At 42.7% G+C, this 24369-nt stretch overlaps 1 protein-coding gene across 3 annotated transcripts; it reads left to right on the forward strand.

Moving 5' to 3' along the window:
- Positions 1 to 3261: 3261 nt before the first annotated feature.
- ppil1 (peptidylprolyl isomerase (cyclophilin)-like 1) lies at positions 3262 to 16158 on the forward strand. Of its 3 annotated transcripts, none has more exons than XM_059653407.1 (4): positions 3262 to 3750; positions 11318 to 11472; positions 12447 to 12515; positions 13845 to 16158. In XM_059653407.1, the coding sequence occupies exons 1-4, from the start codon at positions 3557 to 3559 to the stop codon at positions 14063 to 14065; spliced, it is 639 nt and encodes a 212-aa protein (XP_059509390.1). In that variant the 5' UTR covers positions 3262 to 3556; the 3' UTR covers positions 14066 to 16158. The 3 variants fall into 3 exon arrangements, with proteins under 3 accessions (XP_059509390.1, XP_048409498.1, XP_048409499.1); XM_048553541.2 differs by lacking the exon at positions 3262 to 3750 and adding an exon at positions 10212 to 10500; XM_048553542.2 differs by lacking the exon at positions 3262 to 3750 and adding an exon at positions 10966 to 11058.
- The last annotated feature ends 8211 nt before the right edge of the window (positions 16159 to 24369 follow it).

Consider the following 24369-nt stretch of genomic DNA (forward strand, 5'->3'; position numbering starts at 1 on the left):
CTTTCAGCCAATGAATTCAGGATACCTACCACTCTTTTAGGCAATGCTTTCCAGATATCTACCATGGGGGAAGGTGATGATATTATTGCTGGACTGTTAATCCAGAGACCAAGATGACATTCTGGGGACTCGGGTTTGAATCCCACCATGGCAGATCGGGCGAGTTTGAATTCAATAAAATATCTGGAATTAAGAATCTAGTGATGACCATGAATTCATTGTCAGGGGAAAAAAATCCCATTTGTTTCACTAATGACATTTGGGGATGTAAACTGCCATCCTTACCTGTTCTGGCCTATATGTGACTCCAGACTTGCTGCAATGTGGTTGACTCTAAACTACCCTCTGAGCAATTAGGAATAAGCAATACATGCTGCCTGGCCATTAATGAACAAGTTTTTTTAAAACAGCCTTTCAGGCAGCACTCTCTGGGTAGAAAAAAACTTTCCATATATCTCCGTTAAAAATCTTGCTCATTGACTTAAAATTGTACCCCCGTTATTGACAGACTACTGAGAGAAAATATTTCTCCCTGTCTTCCCGACTGTACATCTTAATCAGATCTCTCCTCAGCCTTCTCTATTCTCAGAAAAATAACCTCAGCCTGTCTAGTCTCATCATATCTTCCTCATCACAGCTGAATCACTCCAGCCTAGGCAACATCCTGGTAGATCTTTACTGCACCCTCTGTAGTGCAACTGTATCCTTTCTATCATGTGATGATCAAAACTGTAAACAATACTCCAGCTGCGGCCTAACTAATGTTACATTTAAGTCCATCATACCTTTTTGCTCTTGTGTCCATGCCATGACCAATAAACCTTACCTACCTTTCCTGCTGCCTTCATGAATCTATAAACAGGCACACCAAGGTCTCTCTAATCATCTGTACTTCCTAGGGTCGAACCATTCAACATCTACTTCCTTGCCTTGTTAGTCCTCCTAAAATGCATCACCTCACATTCTTCAGTGTTAAGTTCCATTTCCACTGTTCAGCCCACCTGACCAGCCTCCCTATAATCCTCTATTTTCTAAGACTTTTCTCCACACTGTTTACCATATGAACAAGGAGCAAAAGTAGGCCACTCTATCCTTCTGGCCTGTCCTGCCGTTCAATGAGATAATCGCTGATCAGATTTTAACCTCAACGCTACATTCTGGCGTATCCCCGATAATCTTTCATCCTCTTGGTATTCAACTGTCTATCCGCCTGTGCCTTAAAAAAACTTAAATATTCTGCAACTCCTGCCTTTTGAAGAATGGAGTTCCAAAGATTTGCAACCCTCAGAGAAAAAAAATCCTCATCTGTCTTAAATAGGTTACACTTTAGTTTTAAACTATGGGGACAGCACAGTGGAGAGTGGTTAGCCGAGCTGCCTCAACTGCATTTGATTCTGCCCTTAATATTGAGTCTGGAGGGCTGCTGGGTCCCCAAGTGGAAAATGAGGTGTTGTTCTTCCAGCTTGCATTGAGCTTTGCTGGAACACTGCAGCATGACAGAGACAGAGATGTTGGCAAGGGAATAGGGTGGTGTGCTAAAGTGGTAGACAACTGGAAATTCAGGGTCTTCCTTGCAAGCAGAACATAGATGTTCTGCAAAACAGTCACCCAGTCTACACTTCATTTCCCCAATATAGAGGAGACCACATTATGAGACCAAATGCAATAGACTAGATTCTGGGAAGTGCAGGTGCAGTATTCCTTCAACTGAAAGGTATGTTTGGGCCCTTCAATAGTGGGAAGGGAGGAGGTAAATGGGCAGGTGTTGGGCCTTTGCTGGTTGCAGGGGAAGGTGCTGTGGAGGTTGTTGGGGGTAAAGGAAGTGTGCACTAGGGTGTCCTGGAGGGAATGGTCCCTACAGAAGACGGACAACAGAGGGGAGGGGAATATGTGTCTGGTGATGGTATCTCACTGGAGGTAGTTGAAATGGCGTCTGATGTTCTTCTGGATGTGGATGCTGGTGGAATGGTAAGTAAGGACAAGGGGAACCCTATCATTGTGGGAGAGAAGAGAGGAGATGAGGACGGAAGTGTGGGAGATGTGTCTGTGGGAGATGGGAGACCTGTTGAAGGCCTTGTTGACAACGGTGCTGGGGAATCTTTGGTTGAGAAAGAAGGTGGAGACTTTGGAGGCTCCCTGGTTGAAGTTGGCCTCTTCTGAACAAAAGGGACAAAAGGAGGAACTGAGAGAATGGGATGGAGTCTTTACAGGAAGCAGGGTGTGAGAATGTATAGTCCAGCAGCTGTGGGAGTCACTGGGTTTACAGTGGATATTAGCAGCCAGTCTAGCCCCAGAAATGGAAACAGAGATGTCGAGGAAAGGAAGGGAGAAGTCAGAGATAGACCAGGTGAAGGTGAGGGCAGGTTAGAAATTGGAAGCAAAATCGATTAACTTTTCCAATTCCGGATGAGAGAGGGAAGTAGCGCCAATGATATCATTGATATATCAGAGAAAGAGTTATGGGTGGGGGCCGGAATAGGACTGGAACAAAGAATGTTCCACATACCACTGAAGAGACAGGCATAACTGGGGCCCATACAGGTACCCATGGCCACCCCTCTGACCTGAAGAAATTGGGAAGAGTTAAAAGAGAACTTGTTGAGAGTGAGGACAAGCTCCACTTCTTCCTGAATCAAAGACCTGAACCATCTTCTCACTCCACCACCCTCCTCCGCTCGGCCGAGCTCATCTAGAGGTTTGAAAATGACATGAGAATTGATAGGGTAGTTAAGAGTGAGGAAGATATCTATAAAATGCAGGAGGACGTCACTTAGTTGGATGTGCAGAGAAATGGCAAATGGAATTTAACCTGGAGAAATGTGAGGGAATGCATTCTGGACTGCTAATAAGGCAAAGGGTCACACTCTAAATAGCAGGATTCAAGAAAGTACTGAATATCAAAGCGACCTTGCTGTGCATAGCCACATATGCATGAACATAGCAGTGGCAAGTGGAAGAGATGATTAAGAAAGCATATGGGATATTTTATTAGCCCAGGCATAGAAGACATGTGGAAGCTACATAAAATGGTGATTAAGCTGCAACTGGAGTACTGAGTGCAGTTCTGGTTGTCATATGATATTGAAAGATGTGATTGCACTAAAAAGGGTGCAGAAGATATTGAGATAATAAAATGTGAGGCTGGATGAACACAACAGGCCCAGCAGCATCTCAGGAGCTCCTGAGATGCTGCTGGGCCTGCTGTGTTCATCCAGTCTCACATTTTATTATCTTGGATTCTCCAGCATCTGCAGTTCCCATTATCTCTGATACAATTTTAACCTCACTGCGAAGCCTCTTCCAGGGATGCCTAACCTGAAGAAGTTACCCTCTTCCCTCCGGACCAACCTCAGGAAATCTCTCTCGTAATCTCTTCAGCCTTGAAACTGCTCGACCATGTCCTGAAGCAAACCAGGTACCACAGCCACATCACCTTCCTCAGCACCTGCCTATGGAACCTGATCATCCCCCATGGACTACAGTCTACATTCAAGCCTTCCCAATTTGGCCCCAACCGTGACCACCTCTACACCCAGAATATTCAGACCCTTCAGAAATGTTTCTCCCTGCGAGTCCTGAAACAGACACTCGCAGCCATGTGCCGGCACCTCCAGGCACTGTAATCCAGCCTGCCCCAGCTCAGAGGCTCCCTCTCCCAGACCTGCAAAGGACCTCTGCTGTTTTTTATCCTCCGCAGGATCCACAGACTGAACACCCAGTTCTACTCAGCTTTACTGGACACCAAAAATTGTAAGTACAACAAACTCACTGGCTCCTGCCCCCGACAAGAGGATTCCTGCACCTCCCAAATCCCGAGCCTGTCCCTGCCCCTCCCCCACCATGCACCCACCGCCATTGACCATGAGGACACGGCCGGAGACCCAACCGATGACGTCACATCCGCCTCCGCCGGCCACACCACTTCCGGGACCGCTGCTGCAGTCACCGCCTCCACTTCCAGTTACTACACCACACACACCACCCTCACCGCATCTGCTGCCGCCCACCCCTCTCCTCCCACCGCCGACGGAACCCCGCCCATTGCTGACAACCTCATCGCTCCGCCCACAACCTCCACAGCCAGTAACCCCAGAGCAGACAGCCACACTGAACCCTGCCGCATCTTCACCATCCCCCCAGACCTTCCACTGACTGAGGACGCAGGGTCAGTCCTAAGCAAGGGGCTCACCTTTGTCCCCCTACAACCACACATCAATGAATACCAGTCACGGTTGGACATAGAACAGTTTTTCCGTCGCCTTCGCCTCCACGCCGACTTCTTCAACCGACAACCTAACCCTCCCTCTACTGACCCCTTCTCCCTCTTCCAACACAAGTCCTCCTCCTGGACACCACCCCCAGGCCTCCTACCTTCCCTAGACCTCTTCATCTCCAACTGCCGTCGAGACATTAACCGCCTCAACCTCTCCACCCCTCTCACCCACTCCAACCTCTCCCCCGCAGAACGGGCAGCCCTCCGCTCCCTCTGCTCCAACCCCAACCTCACCACCAAACCCGCAGACAAGGGTGGCACAGTGGTAGTATGGCGCACTGACCTTTACGTCGCCGAGGCCAAATGCCAACTCTCCGACACCACTTCCTACCGCCCCCTCGATCATGACCCCACACCCGAGCACCAAACCATCATCTCCAACACCATTCATGACCTTATCACCTCAGGGGACCTCCCACCCACAGCCTCCAACCTCATTGTTCCCCAACCCCGCACGACCCGTTTCTATCTCCTTCCCAAAATCCACAAACCTGCCTCCCCTGGTCGACCCATTGTCTCAGCCTGTTCCTGCCCCACCGAACTCATCTCCACCTATCTAGACTCCATTTTCTCCCCTTTGGCCCAGGAACTCCCTACCTACGTCCGTGACACCACCCACGCCCTCCACCTCCTCCAGGACTTCCAATTCCCTGGCCCCCAACACCTCATTTTCACCATGGACGTCCAGTCCCTATACACCATTCCGCATGCAGATGGCCTCAAGGCCCTCCGCTTCTTCCTGTCCCGCAGGCCCGACCAGTCCCCCTCCACCGACACCCTCATCCGCCTAGCCGAACTCGTCCTCACCCTCAACAACTTCTCTTTCGATTCCTCCCACTTCCTACAGACAAAGGGGGTGGCCATGGGCACCCGCATGGGCCCCAGCTATGCCTGCCTCTTTGTAGGTTACGTGGAACAGTCCCTCTTCTGCACCTACACAGGCCCCAAACCCCACTTCTTCCTCCGTTACATTGACGACTGTAGTAGCGCCGCCTCTTGCTCCCCAGAGGAGCTCGAACAGTTCATCCACTTCACCAACACCTTCCACCCCAACCTTCAGTTCACCTGGGCCATCTCCAGCACATCCCTCACCTTCCTGGACCTCTTAGTCTCCATCTCAGGCAACCAGCTTGTAACTGATGTCCATTTCAAGCCCACTGACTCCCACAGCTACCTAGAATACACCTCCTCCCGCCCACCCTCCTGCAAAAATTCCATCCCCTATTCCCAATTCCTCCGCCTCCGCCGCATCTGCTCCCATGATGAGGCATTCCACTCCCGCACATCCCAGATGTCCAAGCTCTTCAAGGACCGCAACTTTCCCCCACAGTGGTCGAGGACGCCCTTGACCGCGTCTCCCACATTTCCCGCAACACATCCCTCACACCCCGCCCCCGCCACAACTGCCCAAAGAGGATCCCCCTTGTTCTCACACACCACCCCACCAACCTCCGGATTCAACGCATCATCCTCCGACACTTCAGCCATCTACAATCCGACCCCACCACCCAAGACATTTTTCCATCCCCACCCTTGTCTGCTTTCAGGAGAGACCACTCTCTCCGTGACTCCCTTGTTCGCTCCACACTGCCCTCCAACCCCACCATACCCAGCACCTTCCTCTGCAACCGCAGGAAATGCTACACTTGCCCCCACACCTCCTCCCTCACCCCTATCCCAGGCCGCAAGATGACTTTCCATATTAAGCAGAGGTTCACCTGCACATCTGCCAATGTGGTATACTGCATCCATTGTACCCGGTGTGGCTTCCTCTACATTGGGGAAACCAAGCGGAGGCTTGGGGACCGCTTTGCAGAACACCTCCGTTCGGTTCGCAATAAACAACTGCACCTCCCAGTCGCAAACCATTTCCACTCCCCCTCCCATTCTTTAGATGACATGCCCATCATGGGCCTCCTCCAGTGCCACAATGATGCCACCCGAAGGTTGCAGGAACAGCAACTCATATTCCGCTTGGGAACCCTGCAGCCCAATGGCATCAATGTGGACTTCACCAGCTTCAAAATCTCCCCTTCCCACACCGCATCCCAAAACCAGCCCAGTTCGTCCCCTCCCCCCACTGCACCACACAACCAGCCCAGCTCTTCCCCTCCACCCACTGCATCCCAAAACCAGCCCAGCCTGTCTCTGCCTCCCTAACCTGTTCTTCCTCTCACCCATCCCTTCCTCCCACCCCAAGCCGCACCTCCATCTCCTACGTACTAACCTCGTCCCACCTCCTTGACCTGTCCGTCTTCCCCAGACTGACCTCCCCACCTATACTCTCCTCTCCACCTATCTTCTTTTCTCTCCATCTTCGGTACGCCTCCCCATCTCTCCCTATTTATTCCAGAACCCTCACCCCATCCCCCTCTCTGATGAAGGGTCTAGGCCCGAAACAGCTTTTGTGCTCCTGAGATGCTGCTGGGCCTGCTGTGTTCATCCAGCCTCACATTTTATTATCTTGGATTCTCCAGCATCTGCAGTTCCCATTATCTCTGCAGAGGATATTGATGCTGCCTGGGCTGAAATATTGGATTGGCTGCAGTTGTTTTCCACAACGTTGGGTAAATGCTAATGTTGTAGCTGCGCTGCAACAGTTTTGATGGGAAATGGCTAGTTCTGGAGCACATGTTTTCAGTACTATTGTCAGAATGCTGTCAGAACCCATAACCATTGCAGTATCAAGTGGCTTTAGCTGCTTCTTGATATCATGTGGAGTGAATCAAACTGTCTGAAGACTGGCATTTGGGGAGCTTAGGAAGAAGTTGAGATGGATCATCCACTCAGCACTTCTGGCAGAAATAGATGCAAATACGTCAGCCTTTTCTTTTCGACTGATGTACTGAGTTCTCCCAACATTGAGCATGGGATAGTTGTGGAGCCGTTTTTCAGTTGTTTAATTGTCCAACACTATGAGTGGATGTGACAGGCCTGCAGAGCTTGGATCTGATCAATTGCTTGTGGATCACTTAACCTGACTATTACATACCTTTTCTGCTGCTTGGTGTGCAAATAGTCCTATATTGGACCTTCACCAGACTGACACCTAATTTTTACATATGCCTGGTGTTGCTTCTGACATGCCCTTCTGCTCTCTTCTTTGAACCAGGGTTTATCTCCCGCAAGGTTGAAAAATTACAGGTTTTGCTTGAATACTGCAGCTACTGATGACCCACAGCAGCTCAGAGAGACCTAGTTTTAAGCTGTAAGACCTGTTCGACACCTGTCCCATTTAGCATTATCATAATGCCACACAAGACGAAGATATCCTTAGCATGGACATGGGACTTCATCACAAGGACTACGTGGTCGTTTCCGCTAATACCAACATTAATCGACACACACATTAAAGGTTATGTTGGTAAGAATAGGGTCACGTATATTTTGACCTCTTGTTGGTTTCTTCATCATTTGCTGCAGATCAGAGTCTAGCACCTATGTACTTTAGCATTTACTCAGCTTGATCAGTAGTTCTATTGTTGAGCCACTCTTGGTAATGGAAATAAAGTCTGCCCCAGATTACATCCTGTTCATCTGCCACACTCACTGCTTCTCCCAATTGTTGTTCAGCATTGAGGATTACTTATTCATTGGTTTGGGGGATATCGGGGAGGAAGGTGTGCAGTTCTTGATCGGAGGTTTCCTTGGTCATGTTTACCATAATATTTTGAAAATTCATTTGTCAATGTTGAAGACCACCAGGGCAGTTTCCTGCTAGCTGTATACTTTTTTGGATCAGCTTTGGTCGGTCTGCCCTGCTGGTGGGAACAGGACGTAGCCAGATTATTGCAAATTATTGGAAAGGGCTCTGAGGAATAGGATTTATGATCACTTGGATAGGCACAGTTTGATTTGTGATTGTCAGCATGGATTTGTGAGGGGAAGATCATGCCTCACAAACCTTATTGAATTGTTTGAAGAGGTGACCAAACACATGGATGTAGGTAGAGCAGTCGATGTGGTATTTATGGATTTAAGTAAGGCTTTTGATAAGGTTCCCCATGGTAGGCTCATGCAGAAAGAAAGGAGGAATGGAATAGGGGGAAATGTGGTAGATTGGATTCAGAATTGGCTGACCCTTAGAAGACAAAGGGTGGTAGTGGACAGAAAATATTCGATGTGGTGCTCAGTTACAAGTGGTGTACCTCAAGGAACTGTTCTGGGTCCCCTTCTATTTGTGATTTTTGTAAGTGATTTGGATGTAGGAGTGGAAGGGTGGATTAGTAAATTCACGGATATACGAAGGTGTGTCGAGTTGTGGACAGTGCAGAGGGCTGTTCTAGGTTACAAAGGGACATTGATAGAATGCAGATCTCGGCTGAGAAGTGGCAGATGGAGCTTAACCCTGAAAAGTGTGAGGTGATTCATTTTGGAAGTACAAACTCAAAAGCAGATTACAGGGTTAACGGAAAGAATCTTGGCAGTGTGGAGGAGCAGAGGGATCTTGGGTTCATGTTCACGGTTCCCTGAAAGCTGCCACCCAGGTGGATAGAGTTGTTAAGAAGGCGTATGGTGTGTTACCTTTCATTAATAGAGGGATTGAGTTCAAGAGCCGTGAAGTTATGCTCCAGATATATAAAAGCCTGGTTTGGCCACATCTGGAGTATTGTGTACAGCTCTGGTCACCTCATTACAGGAAAGATGTGGAAGCATTGGAAAAGGTGCAGAGGAGATTTACCAGGATGTAGCATGGAATGGAGGGAAGGTCTTACAAGGAAAGGTTGAGAGATATAAGGCTTTTCTCAAAAGATGAGAGACTTGATAGAGGTGTACGAAATGATCAGACGTATAGATAGAGTAGACAGCCAGTGACTTTTTTCTGGGGTGGAGCTATCTATTATGAGGAGGCATAGTTTTAAAGTGAGTGGAGCGAGATATAGGGGAGACACCAGAGATAGGTTCTTTACTCAGAGTGGTAGGGAAGTGGAATGGACTGCTGGTGAGGGTAGTGGAGTCAGCATCATTAGGGGTATTTAAGTGGCTATTAGATAGGCACATGGATGATAGTATAAGATAGTGGTGGAAGTTAGATAGACTTTAGGATTAGGGTAAAAGTTTGGTACAACATCGTGGGCTGAAGGGTCTGTACTGTGCTGTACTGTTCTATGTTTTATGTTCTATAGCTAGAGATAGTGATGCAGGTATTGTACGATACTATTTGCATGACTTTTTCAGACTATTGCTTGTCTAGTTTATGTGACAGCTCTCCCACTTTTGACACAAATTTCTAGATGTTGGTATGGAGGACATTGTACAGCTGACAAAATTGTATTTTTTATTGTCATTACCAGTGCTTAAGCTGACATCAGGCAGCCCATTCAGTTTAATTCCTATGTTTAGGCTTTGTCGTAGTTTGACTGCATGATTTAGAGGGCAATTAAAAGTCAAACACATTGCTATGAATCGGGGTAATATAAGTCAAACTGGGTAAAGTTGGCAAATTTTATTTCTTAAATGTCATTAGTGCACAATCCATAAGTTTTTAATGCAATCTATAGTAAGTATATGGTCACCACCAGATTTTACTGAATTCAAATTTAACCAACTGCCCTGATAGGATTCAAACCCCTATCCTTGGGTTCGGGATGGATTACTGGTCCAGGGATACACGGTGCCACTGCTTCCCCTTGCATGAATATTTCCTTTTAGTTATAATCCCTCTAATTTTCTGTACAACTTGACATCGGGCCCTTGGGGTGCATTATTTGTATCACTGGGTCAGGAAGTGCGGTTCAATCCCACTGCTCCGGAGGTGCGTCAAAACACATTGGAAGGTATTTTTCATCCACCTGTTCAGGGGTGATATATTAGGTCTCTGGAACAGGTGGGACTCGAAGAACCCAGGAGCCTGATTGATCAAAAATAAGTACAACCTGAGCAATGTGATTTGACGTTGTTGTACAGCGTCTAGATATTTTACGACGTCCAGTAACAAAAGTGCACATGGTTTCACCCATTGAAAATACTGAAACCAAGGGTGCAGCTTTGTTCTTGAAGCTGCAAATGTTGGATGGACCTCTGCTGTGGGGAATTGAACTGCCAGTCGAGGAGGATTTGCAGTGACACAGAGGGCGGTTGTGAAGAAGGCGCTGTTTGTGTGGAGTGCGAGTGAGTCGGAGTTTCAGTGCCAGGAGATTCCCTCGGAGTGCCAGCGATAGAACACTGAGAATGTCGGGGCTTCCTCCGGACACCTGGCAACCCAAGATTGTTACACTGGAGACCACGTAAGCGCGGGGACAGGGACAATTGACTGCTTGGGAGCTGCTGCGCTGAAACCACTGAATGAACAAGGAAGGAACATGGCTTCTTCCTTTAGGCTGCAGCAGCTCCACATCACTTTACCACTATACAGGGTTTTGGGTGACTGTACGATGGTTTCACTGCTGTAACGCACAGCTTTGCAATCTTCCCTTGTTGGAGGAGAATTTCCACAACTTTTTGAGTATTCATAAATAGCATCAGTATCGAGAAGTATATAATCACCTTAATTCCTTAAATAGATATTTTAAAACAAAACATCGTTGAGCGCAAAAACTGAAACGTGGTGAGGCAAGCTTTCTTTTTTCTCACTCATTCTTTGTAGTTATTCAGTCGGCAATAAAGTATGAAAGTTTTTTAGAGCTTGAAAGGAAATACTTGCTTAGCACGCGTCTTCATTTGAAATTTTCAGTCATGTATCTCGTCCGGGTCAGAGGTATCAGTTAGAGAACTTCCTGTTCTTCGCTAAATACAAAGTGAAATTAACATTAATTACACTGCTGTTAGTGGTATGAAAACAAACAGTAGGTTCTCCTTTTTGTTTTTCTTTTGTATATCGTATATTTTAAATCAAAGAGAAATAAAAATTTTGCATAGCAAACACGTTTATGTTTAAAAGTTTTTTTAATATAGGTTTATTTTCACAAAACTATTTTTATACCAAGTAGTTTATTTGGTTGCTTCCAATCTTAAAAGACAAAACGCCATAGTTGAATTTAGTTGAAATCACAGATGATGTTCTTGTTGTTGCTTATTAAAATAAATTTATTATTTTTCAAACAGTATGGGAAACATATTGCTGGAATTGTATTGGAAGCATGCACCAAAAACCTGCAAGAACTTCGCTGAGCTGACTCGAAGGAGTTATTATAATGGTACAAAGTTCCATAGAGTTATCAGTGATTTTGTGATTCAGGGAGGAGATCCAACTGGGACAGGTAAGAATGGGGGGGGAAAAAACAAGATCATGCAAACATTTTACTTTTTTGGAAATTCTCAGTACCCGACACATTAATCCACACAAAGTGCCTGACCTATGCTCCTAAACTTGCAAAAAGGTATTTAATATTATATATGATTCTGAAATGAGACAACCTTTGCTTGATAATCCTGAATGTACTGATGTTGAAGTTACTCTAATAGTCACCATGGGTGGGAGGGGTACCTCGGTGGCTAGCACTGTTGTCTCACAATGCAGGGGACTCGGGTTTGATTCCAGTCTTGGCTGACTGTGTGGAGTTTGCGTATTTTCCCTGTGTCTGCATGCTTTTCTGCCAGATGCTCTGGTTTCCTCCCACAGTCCAAAGATGTGCAGGTTATGTGAATTGGCTATGGTAAATTGCCTTGTAGTGTCCAGGATCTGCAGGCTATGTGTTTTAGCCAGGGTAAATGTGGGGTTAATGGGATAGGATGGGGGTGCTGGATCTGGGTGGAATAGTCTTCGGAGGATTGGTACAGAATTGGTAGTCTGAATAGCCTCCTTTTGCAGTGTAAGGATTTTATGACTCTGATGCAAGTTGTATTTACATCTTAATCTGTGAAATATAGTTCTCCAGTTAAGGCCACCAACAAAACATCTCAAAAAGCAACCATGCTCCATTTTGATTCTGGCAGCTAATTGCAAAAGATTTCAAACAATACAATCAAAGTGGTAAATCACAGTAAGAAACCATTTGGCCCATTGTGCTTGGTCATTTCTGTGAAAGAGATGTACAATTGCCCCCATTCTGCTATCTTTCCTATTAATTTTGCAAGTATTCCAATTAAACAAAATTCAAGCCTGTTTTAAATTAATGCTTATATTTGCATAATGTTTAAAAGATTGTGACTTTTGTGGTGAATGTTCTAGAAATTGAAATCCATCTGACAGTTCTAGAATGTTTCAACTAATTACTACTGCTTACTTATACAGGTAGAGGGGGCTCATCTATTTATGGAAAGCATTTTGAAGATGAATTGCACAAAGATTTAAAATTCACAGGTAAAGTCTCTAATATTTTGAACTTGCAGTAAATATGGTTTGATTTAGAAAATCCTGCTGTAAGAGAAACAATATTTTTTCTGATTATTTAATAAATATTCTGTGTAAAGGTAACACATTACTGTATATTTTTTGCAATGTTACATCAATGGTTTGGAGTTTAAGGAAATTGGTGTCACTTGATGATTTAAGTGGCCTTTCTGTTAATGCCGCCTTAAAGGGCACAGTGGTGTTTGTGTGCATGTTTTTTATACTGCTGTTGTTCCAAAATATTTTTTGGAACTTAATCATATTCTGGGTAAAAGCTTAAAAAATGTACTTGGATAGGAAAATGTTGTGTGAGCCTTACTTACAAATGATTTCTGCTGTTTGTTAGTTTTTTTTCCATCAAACTTCAACAATGACTTGTATACTGAAAGCATAATGTTAAGTTTATTTATTAGTTTAGAATCAGTGTAATAACATCACTATGTTCAACAGTACATATTAGCAGTTAGTCTATTTAAGTATTATTACGCTAAATAGCATAAATAACAACTAACCAAAAGGAACTAATCTATTTTTAATAGTTGATCATTAAACAATGTTATTTGAACTTACACAATATGTTGTTTTGAGAAAAGTTCGCATGCAGTATAAACACAATTTTAAGCTTATTAAAACATAGGGTAAAGTTGCTATAATCTTACCATAGCGTAGAGCTGATGTTTTAGTAGAGAGATGACTTGTGGTGGTTTATTTTGGGGATCACCACGCCTCAGGCAAAGGGGAGAGGTTAAGAAGGAGATTGCTTGAAATTACAGGAATTGCACCTATGCTGTTGGCATCCTACTGCATTGCAAACCAACCATCTAGCCAACTGAGCTAACTGACCACAGAGTGACAAAGTCAGGAAAATTCAGCCTGGTTTGCTTGTGTGTTTTGAAAATGCTAAGTATTCATTAATGGTTGCAATAGAGATGATTATATAACCTGACAAAGCTGCACCTTACTTCATCTAGTGTCAGTATGGCTAGAGTTTGACAATTAACATGGTCATTATTTGGTTTCATCAGACTTAGATTACATAGTATTGTCAGTTAAACTTAAAACTTTTTGTGTGAAATAGCTTTTATATATACACTTACTGTATATTTTCAACATACAATGATACAAATTAGGTGCAGCATTAGACCATTTGATCCTTATGGCCTGCTCCAGTAGTGGAACCAAATATTTCTATTTAATAATTATTTATAATACAAAGCCATAGACTTAGGAATCAACAATTTGTGTAACAACAGATTTGATTACAACTATTTTAATTGTGTCTTTCATTTCATTTCATAGGTGCAGGGATTCTTGCCATGGCAAATGCAGGCCCAGATACAAACGGCAGCCAGTTCTTCATAACTTTGGGACCTACACCACTGCTGGATGGAAAGCATACAATCTTTGGTCGTGTGTACCATGGGTTGTCAGTAACTAAACGTATTGCACTAGTGGAGACTAATCGTGACGATCGGCCTACAGATGATGTAATCATTTTGAAAGCCACAATATCACACTAACAGTAGCTGAAGTTATGCTATGCGTTTAATGATTTAGAATAATTCTGAGGTAGTGGTGTTTTGTATTTCCATAACCCTACTGATTACAAATCTTGTGAATTTGTAACGACAGGATCAATTGGAACACACCTGACTTCACCATGAAGTTTAACTTCACCCTGTTGCTGTTGGGAATCATCCCAAGTCATTTCTTGTGGGTGCCTTGTAACAAATATTGCCTACACCTTGTAAAGCAATACATGAAAATTTGAAATTGAGCAGAAATACCATAATCCAATTTGTGTAAAATTTATTACACAGCGAACATTTCAATGTTTTTATATAAACAAAATGCTACGACAATGTTGGCATGTGGAAGACAGATACAGGATCCTGATGGTGGCATAATCTTTGTATTCCCACTGTGGATCCAGTGTAAACTAAATGCATCATCATACCTCCAACACTGGGTCCCTTTGCCCTTTTTCTTGGAGAAACATTATTGAGAATGAGTGATCGTTTAGTTACGCTCATGCCTTTTAACTCCCTATCTTCTTTCAAAATGTTTCTTTTGGAAGGGATTTGTTCATATTTTGTCTTCACTTCACCTGGCAACTGAGACATGGAGATTCTGTTTGTTTTTTTTTTAAAATTTCTAATTTAGGTAAATTGTTTTTATACTGTTTGTTTGTCTTGGAGGTATAATCGTGGCTGGGTGCAACAAATAAAGTTCAATTTACATAAGTGCGCAAGACTTGTTCTGAGATCTAAGATGTATTCCGGTAGCAGAGATCAGGGAGTTTTACTTCAAAGTAGAGTATATAGCAGACTCTATAAATGAAAACAAATAAAAGATTTTGATAATTAATTGGGGAGGAATTGCGGGAAAAGATGCAAAACTAACTTATGTTGGCAGGCATAGATGTGCTATTTGCTTACGGGATTGCTTTTGGCACCTACCAGCTAGTCATAATCTTACCAATTTTTTCTGATTTTCATCTGAATGCTCACACTGTTCCGTTGGCAAGCACTTTCCTAACATTTTTATCTTTGGCCTGGTGACCAGGTGTGCCTGTTCTTCTGTCTACTTGAGCACAGAAGCAGCTACGTTTTCTCTTCAATGCTAGCCAAGTCAACATTCAGTAGCAGTGAACACATGATGGATAGATCAAATGCACAGTGTTTTTACTAAATTATTATTGTCAGTGTTAAGACAAGGCCATGTATATTATAGGTGTGAAATCCCACCTTCTACTCCATATTTTTGTTTAATTAAAGAAGATTTCCCACGGTACTTTCTTTTCAGCAAATGTGTACATAAGTAATGGTTATGCTAACATGAAAGAATACTTGAGAGGCAAAATACTGCACCTGCTGGAAATAGAAATATAAACACAAAATGCTGAAAATACTCAGCAGATGTGGCAGTATCTGTGGTAGGAAAAACAAACTAATTTTTGGGATCTGTCTCTCATCATGAAAACGCTAGCCTAATGCTTACCAGCTAACAAAATCCACTCTCTTTGTTATGATAGTTTTCAATTTGGATAGTTTTTTTTTCCCTCTTTGCCTTCACCAGAACAAATTGAGCTATTTGAGCTTTTCACCTAGATTTTCTGATTGAAACCACTTTCCTGCCAAATGTCCAGAGATATGCTGCCAAATTTCTGGTCTCGGGTCAGTTATGTGTTAAAGGCAAGGCCTCCACTCAAAGGCAGATTTTGGAAGAAGACACCTTTCAAGCCAGCTATAAAAAATTAGAAATACTTTAATTCTGACTTATGTTTCTAGATCCCATGCGCAGAGGTGTTGAATATATTTAGGTAGGCCTGTTCTGAAGAAACATTACTGAGGCTCCCTTTGTCAACCTTTCAATGTTTTAAATAGGGCATAATCTGTAAAAAGGATACCTGGAAGAAACTACAGAGATGCTGTGCTCCCTTATTGTAATCTGATTAGCATGTGGAAGGGAACTGCCTGTCAAGCCTTTGTATTTAAGTCGAAAAAGCATTTACCTTGTCTTTGAAAGCATACAGTGTATGCATTTCTTCATTCAGTGATAACTGGTTGGAATAGTCTCAAATACATTAAAGTTTCAGTGATAACAACAAAAACTAATTCAGTTTGGTTTTGTACTGGCACATCCTGTACATATCAGTGTGAGCATGTTTTCGTTGCTGAGTTAATTAAGAAACCGGAAGGTTCAGTTTATTAGCCACTGTACTCACGAATAGGCTTGTTTTCTATTTGTAGCTTAATTTCTGTTCATTTACCAATGCTGAACATTATGTACTCCTCATGTGTCTTATTAATTATCTCTAAGTGCTGTAGACTGATTCGTGTGTGGAGCATCTGTCTGACACAGCTCGGTATAACTGGAAGGTCTAAGTTCAGTAAGTCTTCAGCATGGTTGCTGATTTATATTAGGTAAGATCCCAGAAGGGAGCTGAATTTGAACCTTGTCCTGCTTTTGTTACTTGAACCGACAGACAAGGGTCTTGTGGCACGCTGGTAATGTCACTGTGTCATGGCCTGAAAGCCTACATTCATTTTCTCACCTGCTGCAGAGGTGTGTGTCATAACATGTCTAGACAGGTTGATTTAAAAATATCTACAAGTTGATTAAAAACACGTTTCCTGATTCTTTTAAAACAACAATTTTATACCAATTCTGTAGTAAAGCTGTATTCGGCATAAAACTGAGTTCCAAAAGGTGGCGTTTATTTATATATTGAATCTTGCTATATGCATTTAATTGCCATCCCAATTCTTGTAATAACTTACAATTTAGAAATTAATACCTGGTGCACACAACACCTTTTGAAATATCATACTACATAAGAGCTGTGCCCACAATTCATTCCCTTCCATGTAAGAAGAAAGTGAGAGGAAAGATTGGGAGTGAAGCCAAAGTCATGTTTTTACCAGTCTGTTGAGTTGAAAATTGTTCACAAAATAAATTATGACCTTTTGTAGCTGTCAGCAGCAGGGATGTTGAGTTTGAAAGAGAAACTTGACATTTTGTCACAAAGGTGCAAGTTAACAATTTCAATGTAATATTTTTCCTTTAACTTATCTTATTGAGTTTTACTGAGTTACTCCCAGATTTAAAAATAGAGAGTCAATGTGAATTAGAGAGGGCAGCAACAAGAAAAGTGAGGAGCAGTATCACAAGGTGACAGGTTGGTGATTAGTTGTTTGGAGAAGTTTTGAATAGCTGTAGAGTGGAGTGACTGAGCAACAACACGCAAAGTTAACATAAATGCAAAATATTGTCAGCAGGAGGATGGATCCAGTTGGTGTTTTTATATATCTTTGGTTTATTTTTATGTAGATAAGTTAGTTTAATAAATAGAGACATGACTTTCTAAGCCTTTTCTTTCCAGGATGGAGGTATCAATGGCTAGGCTAGCATTTTTGCAAGGCTCTAATTACCTTTTGCGAAAACATTGATCCTCAGTCTTGTGGAGAGCTGCAATAATGCAACTTTGGATAATCACAAAAGTGGGAGGTGTCAACAGCTGAAACTCTAGGTTTCAGAGCTTCAGCAGAAGCTGCTGTCACTTTAATATTTCTGTGAAGAGCTTGGATAGCATGTTTCTGTATGCGGTCACCCTGTCTTATTAAAGTGCTGGTAGAGAGGGAATGTGTGACATTAAGGCAATGCAGGGGGATCAAACAAGTATTGCAGGAGACCTGAGTACTTCATACTCAGTAATCAGTCATGTGAATGCTGGTGAGACTGACAATGCATCAAATGAATCTATGGTTGGCTCACCTGCACAAGAGGACAGGAGGACAATTGGAAGAAAGTAGAAGAATCTGTGATTAGATAACCAACAAGCATATTACAGTTGCAGAAATGAATCTAGGATGATATGTTGCTTTCGTGGTGCAAGAGACAAGAATGTCACTGACCAGTTAGAGTATCCTGAATGGGGAGGGTGACAGGCCAGCAGCTGTTGTCCATATTGGTATGAATTAGGGAACAGGGATAACGACTTGTTGGATTTTTGTGAACTAGAAAAGGAACGAGCAAGAAGGACCACTCAGTTATTAATCTCTGGATTATTTCCCATACAACATATATTGAACAAACTGTCTGAGAACGTGGTACAGCTGAATACAAGTACAGAGTTTAAAAGAATTTGGACAGGTATATGGGTAGGAAAGGTTTAGAAAGATGTGGGCCAAATGCAGGCAAATGGGACTAGTTCAGTTTTGGAAAGCTGGTTGGCATGGACCAGTTGGACCAAAGGATCCATTTCTGCGCTGTAAACCTCCAAGACTCTGTAATTAGAAGGATAGAAATGGTGAATGCATGGCTGCACAATAACAGGAAGAATACCAAGTACAGACTTTGCACGTGAAGTTCCAGGCCCTTAATCACAGGGAGGGTTCATATTGGTGAAGATTAGCACTTTGTTTCAGGTGAGGAACACACATTTCTCTAAGAGTGGATATGGGCCTCGCTAGTGGAGCCAAGACCAGAGAAGCAGCAGGAATCCTGACAAACCCTGAAGGTATTTCATGTAAAAATAAAGATTTTACTTTAGATTAAAGATTTTATTATTTAGAATAAAGATTTTATTAAAGATGTAATGTAAAAATAAAGAACTGGTTGTACATATTTCCCCCACCGGCAATAAATCTGTAGTGAGCACTTTGACCTGAATGCTGATTTAGCACATGACTACTGCTGCCTAAAATCTACACTGATTTCATGCCGCTCGTATTTTTTTCAATTTTGGGCTCCCGGGAGTAATGACCAATGTAGGATTTCAACCATATTTCTCTATTTTTGATAACTTCTTGACTAGCCATGATTTGTATTATCTTTTAATCCTTTCTTATATGCCCACACATCAAATATTTATGTCGTAAAATTGGGCTTTATGTATAGGAGTCATTTTTCTAGTGTAGCAGTAACATAGAATTCTTTATTTTTCAGCGAAATCTTGTTTGTGAGACAGCCTTAGTTTAGTTGGAATACAAAAAATGTTTAAGATGAAAGATGGAGAAGGGAATATCAGCTAGAGTTTCTACATCTGATTATGATTTAGTAATGCCCATTGAAAATGCTTTCTATCTTGTTCTAGAATCATAATGTCATGCAGCGTAGAAATAGAGTCTCCGGCCCATCATTTCTATGCCAACCAACAAACTCCAAATTACAATAATTGCGTTTACCTAAACTTATGGCCTACTATGTGCTGGCATTTAATGTATTTGTCTAGATGCTTATTAAATGTTGCACGAGTAACTACCTCCACAACTGTCTCAGGTAGCACATTCCAAATATCAACTCCCCTTTGGCTGAAGCAGGACACATCCAAGCTGGACAGTTATCCCCCCCCATCAGTCTACCTCAGTCATCAGGGAAGTGATAAAAGATGCAATCGAGAATACTATCAAGCAGCACCCACTCACCAATAATCTGCTGAGTTAGGGTTCCAACATGGACACTCAGCTCCTACCTCATTATTGCTTTGGTCTAAACATGGACATGGGAGTTGAATTCCAGAGGTGAGGTGAGAGTGGGAGATAGTAAGAAATGCAGATGCTGGAATCAGAGACAACAGAATTTGCAGCAGAAGGAACACAGCAGGCCAGGCAGCTTAGAGGAGCAGGAAAATTGATGTTTTGGGTCAGGACCCTTCTGAAGAAATCAACTTTTCTGTTCCTCTGATGCACCTTGAGGTAAGAGTGACTGCCTTTGACATCAAGGCCACATTTGACTGAGTGTGACACAAAGGAGCTCAAACAAAACTAGAGTTTATGGGAATCGGGGAAAACTCTCTGTTGGATGTAACCTCATACCTGGCAGAAAGCAAAATGGCTGTTGTTGGAGGTCAGTTATCTCAACTCCATGACATCTCTGCAGGAGTTCCTCGGCGTAGTGTCCTAGACCCAACCATCTTCAGCTACTTCGTCAATACCTTTCCCTCCATCACAAGGTTAGAATTGGGGATGTTCACTGATGATTCCACAATGTTCAGCACCATTCCTCAGATAATAAAGCAACCCATGTCCAAATGCAGCAAGACGCTCAGGCAATACTCAGACTTGAGCTGATAAGTGGCAAGTACCATTGAACCACATAAGTGCCAGGCAATGCCCATCTCTAACAAGAGAGAATCTAACTGCGACCTGTTGACATTCAATGGCACTATCATCACTGAATCCCCACTATGAAAATCGTGAGGGTTAGCACTGATAAGAAAGTGAACTGGACTTGCCATATAAGTACTGTGGCTACATGAGTGTAGAATTTTTGCAGCAATTAACTCACCTCCTGACTCCCCAAACCTATCCACCTTTTACAAGGTACAAGTCAGGAGTATAGTGAACATTCAAGAAGCTGGTATGCATTGGACATTGCTAATGTCCATGGATGTGAGTTGCATGTGTTGTAACCCATGCTGTTTGCCCCAAGACACAGGGACCAGATACCAAGACTGAGGTCCAGAGGAGCAAGTGATGAGCTGCAGTCATCGGGTAGCTGATTCGATTTTATGTTGGGAATTCTCAGCGTTGGTTTCTGTCCAGTGGGTGGGAGAGTGCATATTAATGAGGTAACACCAAGTAATAATAAGGATGAAAATGAGTGTTAATCCTGTTACTAGGTCTCTTGCTCATTACTAAGAATCTCATCTTGACATCTGGAACTTTGTTGGAAAATGTGGCTTTCTGGTCTTGACATTGAGAAGATATTTGCTGACTTATCACCTGGTTTTCCCAAAATTTCTTGTCGTGGCTTGCATCCTTTAGGGCCTGAGAAGATTCCAGTCAATAAAACAAAAAAAAAGGTTTTAGATTAGATTAGATTAGATTCCCTACAGTGTGGAAACAGGCCCTTTAACCCAACAAGTCCATACTGCGCCTTGAAGCATCCCACCCAGACCCATCCCCCTATAACCCACACACCCCTGAACACTACAGGCAATTTAGCATGGCCAATCCACCTAGCCTGCACATCTTTGGACTGTGGGAGGAAACCCACACAGACACAGGGAGAATGTACAAACTCCACACAGTCACCCGAGGCTGGAATCAAGCCCGGGTCCCTGGAGCTGTTAGGCTGCAGTGCTAACCACTGAGCCACCGTGCTGCCCAGTTGATTATAGAATAACTATAAGTCAGATGTGCAACAAATCTTGTTCAAATACTCCTGATCCTTTTGGTCAATTTCATTCCCAAAATTTCTTCTCACCTCAATTGATTTTTACTCCTCGCATCTGGGCTGGAAAATAGTATGAATCATGAAGATATTGCTTTACATTTTGATGTCTAATAAATGAAATGGCAAACAGAATAGCCAAATTGTACATAATCTCATCCCTTGATCAGCAAATAAATCGGTTCCCAGATAATATATTTCTTAGTGGTGTTATTTTGGGAAGCATGTTAGATGTCTTGATGAGCATCTTGCCACAAGCAGGGTGCCTGGAAGAATGCTTATGTATTCTCACGTAACATAAGAAGTAGATAGATCTGGGTAATATAGTGTGATGTGATGTTAAAAAATCCAAAATATTTATCATAGCTCATTGATAGATAAATATTAAATTCACCAGGTTCGTGTTCGGCTATTTAGTTTCAAACAATACCACTTCTCCCTAAGAAAATATTGCTTGAAATGCACCATTAAGATGGAATCTGTGATCTTTATACCCTTAATTCACATGCAATGATGCAGTCCTGACATCATGAGCACGTGTCTTAAAGGCATAGTGACATTCTAACTGTGAGACATAACACAACATGTTCCTTTTTTCAAAGATAAAACAAAGTACATGGTTGTACATAGGCATATATTGTCAATTCAATAATGGTACCAATTGATAAAGATGGAGTTTACAGTCTTTCAATTCATCTTCGACTTAACACTTTGGATGTTTGACAACTCAGCCTGATCTTTCTTCTCCTTTTATTCATTGACAAGATGAGGCTGTCGCTGGCTAAGTCAGCATTTATTACCCATCCTTAACTGCAGGGCACTTGAGAGTCAATCACATTGCTGTGGGTCTGGAGTCACATATAGGCCAGTTAAGGCTGGCAGTTTCCTTCCCTAAAGGACATTAGTGAACCAGATGGGTTCATCAACAATGGATTTAAAGTCATCATTAAATTCTTAATTCCAGATATTCATTGAATTCAAATTCTACCGTCTGCCATGGTGCAATTCGAACCCAGATTCCCAGAATGTTTTCAGGGTCTCTGGATTAACAGCTCAGCAATAATACCACTAGGCCATGGCCAACCCTGGTGATCATTTTGCTGATGTGATCACTTTGCTGACTGGAAAGATATGTGTTGCCATCTGTTCCTAGTTGACATCAAGGCTGCCTTACTGCTGGTAGTTGTCACTTAATTTGACTGCATAATTGTCACTTCTGGAGTTTCTTTTCCCTCATTGACTCTGTGCATGTTTATGTGTAGTACATGGGTGTGACCTGGTTTCCGTTCCTTAGCATTGTAGCACTACAACTTGAGGGCTTTGTATGATCTAGGGTGATTGCATATTATATGTTTAAAAACAGGGAGGCTATGCTGCAGCTGTATAGGGCCCTGGTGAGGCCACACCTGGAGTACTGTGCACAGTTTTGGTCTCCTTACTTGAGAAGAGATTTACTAGCACTGGAAGGGGTGCAGAGGAGGTTCACTCGGTTGATTCCAGAGTTGAGAGTGTTGTATTATGAGGAGGGACTGAGTAGACTAGGACCATACTCATAGATTCTGAACGGAATAGATAAGGTGGAGGCAGGGAGGTTGTTTCCTCTAGCAGGTGAAACTAGGATGAGAGGGCATCACCTCAAAATAAAAGGAAACAGATGTAGGACTGAAGTCAGGAGGAACTTCTTCACCCAAAGGGTTGTCAATCTGTGGAATTTTCTGCCCAGTGAAGCGGTTGAAGCTACCTCACTGAATATTTTTAAGGCAAGGCTAGATAAATGTTTGAACAGTAAAGGAATTAAGGGTTATGGTGTGCAGCCGGGTACGTGGAGCCGAGTCTCAAAAAGATCAGCCATGATCTTATTAAATAGCGGGGCAGGCTGGAGGGGCAGATGGCCTACTCCTGCTCCTAGTTCTTATGTCCTTATAGAAACCTTTGCTTGTATCTAAGTATTTGTATTTCTAATATGCACTCTTCCAAGTGCTTGTGATAGTTCCCTACCTGCTCACTCATTGTGTGTCTCTTTCATTCCCTTCTGTCTTTATAGCCATAGGGCAGGGAAACAGAAACTTTGGTCCATCAGTTCATTTGGTGAAGAATGTTCTGCATCTCGGAATGATTAGACATTTGGTTTCTGTGTAAGATTGTTCACACTAACCATCTAAGTTGGGCTGGGAGAATAGTTGCTTCTTTGATGGTGTTGCATAAAAATGCAGCAATGCAATGTGAAAATTGCGTTTTCTTTAATTCTGAAAGGCCCTTCCTTGCTAATGGCAAAAAGGAATTCCAGAATTCTTTTCTTGAGATTATTCCTCACTTGATTTGTAAATCAGAACTGCACGTGTTGTTTGAATAGTTTTCTTCAGTAAAATTATTAGCTGTTCAGTCCGTCATTGAATGTATACCTTAGATTTCTCATAGGAGGCTTTTGGGGATATTCAAGTAGAGTGCAGTGCCTTATTTGATTACTTTTTCACTGGTTTTGTTTATTTTCTTTATTTTCTCCTGTTTTTTTTGCTTCTGTTTCCCTTCATTTTTGCCTGTTGTAGTTATTTTTATAGCCTAGGTCCCTTTAAGAGAATTGCTTTAGAGTCATAAAAGTCATATAGCATTGAAACAGACCATTCGGCCCAATCAGTCCACGCTGACCATGTTCCCAAACTAAATTAGGCCTACCTCCATGCACTTGGCCCACATTGCTCCAAACCTTTCCTATTCATGAACTTATCCAAATGTCTTTAATATGTTGTAATTGTAGCTGCATCCATCACTTTTGCAGTTCATTCCATACACAAACCAACCTCTGTGGAAAAACACTGTCCCTCATCTCCCTTTTAAACTTTTCTCATCTTAAAAATATGCCTCCCAGTTTTGAACTCCCTTAGTCTTAGGGAAAAGACCCTTGAAATTTACCTTATCTATTCCCTGCATGATCTTATAAACCTCAATTAAGATCACCACTCAACCTCCTGTGCTCCAGTGAAAAAAGTCCCGCCTTTCCGGTCTATTCTTACATCTCAAACTTTCTACTCCCAGCAACATCCTGGTAAATCTTTTCTGAACCTTCTCCCGTTTAATAATATCTTCCTTATAACAGGGCGACCTGAACTGCACAAAATACTCCAGAAGAAACTTCACTGATGTCCTG

Source organism: Stegostoma tigrinum, chromosome 21, assembly GCF_030684315.1.
Source record: "Stegostoma tigrinum isolate sSteTig4 chromosome 21, sSteTig4.hap1, whole genome shotgun sequence".
NCBI classification, from domain to species: Eukaryota; Metazoa; Chordata; class Chondrichthyes; order Orectolobiformes; family Stegostomatidae; genus Stegostoma; species Stegostoma tigrinum.